This window comes from Hippocampus comes, unplaced genomic scaffold (assembly GCF_001891065.2).
Source record: "Hippocampus comes isolate QL1 unplaced genomic scaffold, H_comes_QL1_v1.1 scaffold261, whole genome shotgun sequence".
NCBI classification, from domain to species: Eukaryota; Metazoa; Chordata; class Actinopteri; order Syngnathiformes; family Syngnathidae; genus Hippocampus; species Hippocampus comes.
In genome coordinates, this window is record NW_017805824.1 from 1,929,386 (window position 1) to 1,934,709 (window position 5,324).

Here is a 5,324-nt window from a genome sequence, read left to right on the forward strand (position 1 = left end):
GCACACGCACACGCACACGCACACGCACACGCACACACAAGCGACAGAGCTTATAAACCGAATTAGTCATTGTGTGAATGAGTCGGGTCAAGAAATGTTGTCATACTTTTGTAAAATGTTCAAATAATTTTATTGAAACTAATTTGTTCCATCCTGACATAATGATTCATTTCATTCAGCTGTGTCTTGAAGCATGCGGCTTGTGGAGATTTCCAATTTAATAATATCAATTTCCATGCCAAATTTAGGAGCTTGCTTCTGACGAAAGTCAGTCAGGTCAGAACAACCAAATATTGCTAATTCACAATCAGGCTGAACCGGTATTTGACATTGCTTGGAAAACCACTGAAATATTTCAGACCCAAAAATATTGAATACAGGACCAAAATAAATATGCAAGTGAGCCTTCAGCTGTATCGCATCACTGAAAGCAGAATGATACATTATCCATTCATTTTCAACTGCTTATCAGGTTCAGTCTAACGGGACTTAGATCACATTTGTGAATGAAAAGCACAATTCTACTGAAACTTGAATACAGTGACTGAATGAGAAATAATGTTCAAATAAAACAAATTACTGGTTTTACAGGATCAGGCTCGGCTACAGAGGAATGCGTGTCTATTGTTCTCTTTTCCTTTTATTAGTCTTTCTTGGCAACTCTGCATTAAAACGCCAGAATCCAAGTCATTTTTTTCAAGGGCATTGGGACTTGGTGTGTTTTGAAATAGTGAGTGAAGAGGCATCTGTTTCCTCAAACTAGAGACTATCCAGTCTTTGCCCCTTTGCTCGCTTGTGTGCACTGTGACCTTTCTGCTTGGAGTGATTTTCGGAGATCCAGTCAGGTGTTTTAGACTCGGGGGGAAAAAAAAAAGAACACACTTTATGCTTGTGCTCTATTTTATCTGCTTGACTGTATTTCCCTCTAGGAGTAGCACTTTGCTAAAGTAATGTACAATTCTTTTTAAATATCTGTAGCAAAACAAGTCTCATGTTTTCAAATGTGATTGATGATTATTAGTTTTATTCAACACTTTAAACTATGCGTTAGTGCAAATAGTTGCTAAGTGGACATTAAACAGCCCATGAAGTCGACAAAAACGTGTGAAATCTGAAATGTTCTTCTAGTTTTAACTTGTATCCTGCATATTCTGTCAAGGAAAAAACTTTAACCTGTTGCATAATTACTTCTGACCACATGTGACATGTTTTTGTGGAACCCATGTATGCATGAATGCCAGAATAAAGACAAGAATGTGGGGAGTGGAGCACCATTTTTTTTCCCCAACCACATAGCCTCTATTGTTTTCTCCGGGCATAGATGTTTTGCATTTGTAAAACGTCAATCATGCAGGGATGCAACATTTACAATGAAACACTTTTTCCTTCCAGGCTGTGTTCAGAATCACAGGGTGATGTTAATAGACAGCAATAATGGAATTAACAGCACACCCGAGTTGTGTTTGAAAAACATTTTTTTCATTTGGCTGATGGGTGAACTATGGACACTGAGCCCCTACTATTTGTGAGGACGGAAACCGAACCCTGCCACAAATTGGGAAAATCTGAATAACTGACGCCCAGTCCTAAACAGATTATGTGTTTGTGTTTAGATTAGTGATGGACAGATTATCAGCCAGGCCGCTTATCGGCGTTGATATTCGCTGACGTATATGATCATCAGCCTTGTTTGAAAAACCTGACGGCTGATAAAAGATCATTAAAAAACTGTGTTAACTTATGGGATCTATTTCTAAAAAAAATTTCAGTTAACTTGATGTTGCTGACCCTGGGAACTTTGCAACTTTTGTTTTTGTTTGAAATCAAAACAGAGATAAGCGAATGTTTAACATGCAGTTATTTTGAAATTTAGGAAAACCTAACTGTTCAAAAGTATCGGGAGCTAATTCCTTATTTAAGTTATCATTTAACTGGTTGAGACATGCTGAAGACGCAGGGAACTCCTTGAACTTTTCTTTCTGTTAGAATTTTAAAACAAAGATGTCTATTGTCCAAGATGATATCGGGAGAGGTAAAAAAAAAAAAAAAAAAAGACCATTGAAAAATAAACCATCAAGTGACAAACCATCTGTTCAGGGATCCACTGTGCAGGAAAATTGTAATGGCAATGTCGATGATGGGCGATTAGTAGCTGCATCAGGAAAGAAAATGAAACAAACCTTTTGTTTCACTTTGTGCATGAGATGCATTCAAGAAGTGCCAACAAAATAGGACATGACAAACACAGGTGAACAAACACTATCAACCTAAAAAAAAAAAAAAAAAAAAAAAAAAAAATTTTCCCCGGGGCCCACACACCTTTTTAAAAAAAGATAAATAACAGAGGACAGCTTCCGAAATCTAATCTGAAAATAAGCAAACTTGTGAAAGCTGAACGGTGAATATGGGGGAGTTCACTGTGGATCACTGTATAATATTACCTTTACAGTACACTGATTAGGGGGTAAGAGAATGATTTTGAACACAGCATGAAAAATCAAAGTTAAATTCAAAACTTCGCCATAGTGGCAGACAAAGGTGTTTGGTTTTTTTTTGTTTGTTTTTTTTTTTGGTGGGTTTTTGTTGTTTTTTTTTATACAGTGCATGAGGTGATAAAAATAAAGATCGTATAAAGTAGTTACATGTCTTTTGTGGGATTGGGCGGCCATAGTGGCAGACAAAGGTGTTTGGGTTTTTTTGTTTGTTTTTTTTGGTGGGTTTTTGTTGTTTTTTTTTTATATAGTGCATGAGGTGATAAAAATAAAGATAGTATAAAGTAGTTACATGTCTTTTGTGGGATTGGGCGCAATCGATCCTGCTCAAAGGAGGAAAAAAAAATAAATCATGATCCTACCTGAAGCTATAGCAGCTGAAGGGGTCCCGGATTCTCCACCACTGGTTTGGCTCATGGCTAATGGGTTCTTCTCGATGGTGGAACAAAACTGCAGCTCTCCGGGCAGAAGGTCATACACTAATTCTGGGGGATACAAAAGATGTATGAGGGGGATTTAACCTATGAGCACATTCAAGCACAACACACTCAATAATCAACTACAGGTTTATTATTCTCCGATTTGATCAGTTTTACCCAGTTCTCCTGGCAAAATGTATATCCTGTTTGAGTTTGGGTAAATTTATGGTTATTTTCCGTCACACAGCCAAGTGTTAAGTTCCAATACAGTGGACCCATGGTGGTTTAAAAAAAAAAAAAACTAAACAGAATTGAACCGCTGCCCCAAATTAGGATTGTTCAACCGTGACGCTGTTCTGAGCTCAAGTGAGTGTTATCCATTCTAGTTAACATAAGCAAACCTTTCTAAAACAATATGTTACAGAGAGCTAAAATAATAAGGAGTTTAGGGATGTCCACTTGAGTCTAGTGAAATGATATCAAACGCATATCAAAATGTCAAAGCAACTGAGGCGCATGAACAAAAACAGATCTTAACACAACACGGGGCTGTCCAACACTTTTTCCCTGTCCACTCCATTCCTTGGATCAACACATTTACTAGTAGCCTGATTCATCATCCAAATATTATTGTATAAACATAGAGCAGCCATTAAAGTTGCCCGACTCTCTTCCCTCCCGACTGCTAGCTTTAATTACTTGCAGATGAGCCATAAGGTTTGGTCAGATACTTAACCCTCCCATTGTTAGCTCTCGCCGTATACAGAACCCAAACTCAGGAAATACTGAAACCAGTCTGTGCAACATCATTCCCAAAGCCCTCTAGTCTCTTGGAGCTCAGAGTACATGAGCAGGGAAAGCTGATTCCCAGAAAGGGGGCTTAATTCTGAACTTCATTCAGCATACTCAGGGATCGAATGTGGCAGTGCCGCCTACTTCCCGAGCTCCAATACCTGCCACCTCCTACACAAAAACATTCTCCCCGAGTTTCAATCTTTGTTTATAGCTCCAGTCTTCTCGGGGCTCACTCGCAGACTGCACATGCAGAAACATGTGCTCCAAGTGGGCAGCCCTTCCTGTAAACACATTGCCAACCGCACAGGCAGAAAATATGTACACTTCCCTCCACTCGCGGGTCTCGCATCACTGGCTGGACTGTTCAAAGTGTTTCCACAGGCCCAGGTTGTTTTGAGAGCGTGAAAACTGCTGAAATGTGTTTCCTTGTAAGCAGACAGAGCGCAATTCTTCATTTGCGCATGACAAAAACACTCACCCTTTCACGCCAAGTGTACAAACAACACCACTTGAATTTAGTCGTAGTGATGCACACTTCTGACCACACTGGACCAATACTGTCTATGATCTTCATCACGAGGATTATACTCATTTAACAGATTTACATTTTCACTCATGGGCTTGTTGTCCTTGTGAGGAAAATCATGTATATGCCTTCTGTTGGCTTTAAGTAGAATAGTTCGCGATACACTTCGGTGCCAGTAGTGTTAACACAGAATATCACATGGAAGTATTGCTAGTCATTATTTGATAATCGCACCTTGTGTCTTGCTGTGTTATGGTAAGACGTGCGGGATGAAGCAAAAAAAAAAAAAAAGGTAACACTCACCATGTGACTGGCAGGACTTTTACACTCCCACTCATTCCGTTCACATTCCTGCTGCTTGCTCTTACTAGCCCCGACAACTAGGGCGTGGCACGTTTTTTTGGGGGATGATTAAAACCCCTCCTCCACTCCACCTACCTCTCGCTCTCTCCCCAGACTTGTTCACTACAATTATGGAACCATGTCTCTTCTTCAACTTGCCCAACAGGTTAGCAGAATTCTGTCATGCAGAACGATAGCTATCGGCATTTTTTTTTTTTTTAAGATACAGATTTATCTTTAGGATCTTGCCTAATTTGCAAATTGGACACACAAAGTTAATATCGCTGTGTCAATATATTGGGGCTGGTGTCTGCAGCAAAGCTTGTGCAACAACCCTGAAATGTTTACAGCCAAGCCTACATGATGGCTGCCAGGGGCTCCATAGCAACACAGTTCACCGGAAAAGTTGAATGCACTGTCGTGAGGAAACAAATGGAATAATCTAATTCAGTGGTTATCAAATGGGGGTACGCGTACACCTGGTGGTACGAGAAGGCACTTCAGGGGGTACATGAGATTTGAAAAAGTAGCACCCATGCAAAAAATAAATAAATAAATAAATAAAAATACATTTTTTTAAAATGTGTCACTAAAATGTCACAGTAAAGGCAAAAACACTCAGTTCAGGGCAACAATGCAATATTCAGTGTTGACATGAGGTTTATTGAAAAAAATATATATAATATATATTATATTATTATAAATTATATATATATAATATATAATATATAAATGTATATATATATATAT

At 38.8% G+C, this 5,324-nt stretch overlaps 1 protein-coding gene across 8 annotated transcripts in view; it reads right to left on the reverse strand.

Moving 5' to 3' along the window:
* Positions 1-5,324, reverse strand: part of nfat5b (nuclear factor of activated T cells 5b) — a 34,148-nt gene that overhangs the window by 16,360 nt on the left and 12,464 nt on the right. For 5 of the 8 annotated variants that reach the window (XM_019886811.1, XM_019886810.1, XM_019886809.1 and 2 more), the window contains one exon: positions 2,855-2,977. In XM_019886811.1, the coding sequence (XP_019742370.1) occupies positions 2,855-2,977 (123 nt within the window). Of the gene's footprint in view, positions 1-2,854; positions 2,978-4,184; positions 4,484-4,535; positions 5,074-5,324 lie in introns of those variants that run through there. The other 3 variants (XM_019886815.1, XM_019886816.1, XM_019886817.1) reach the window with 3 other exon arrangements.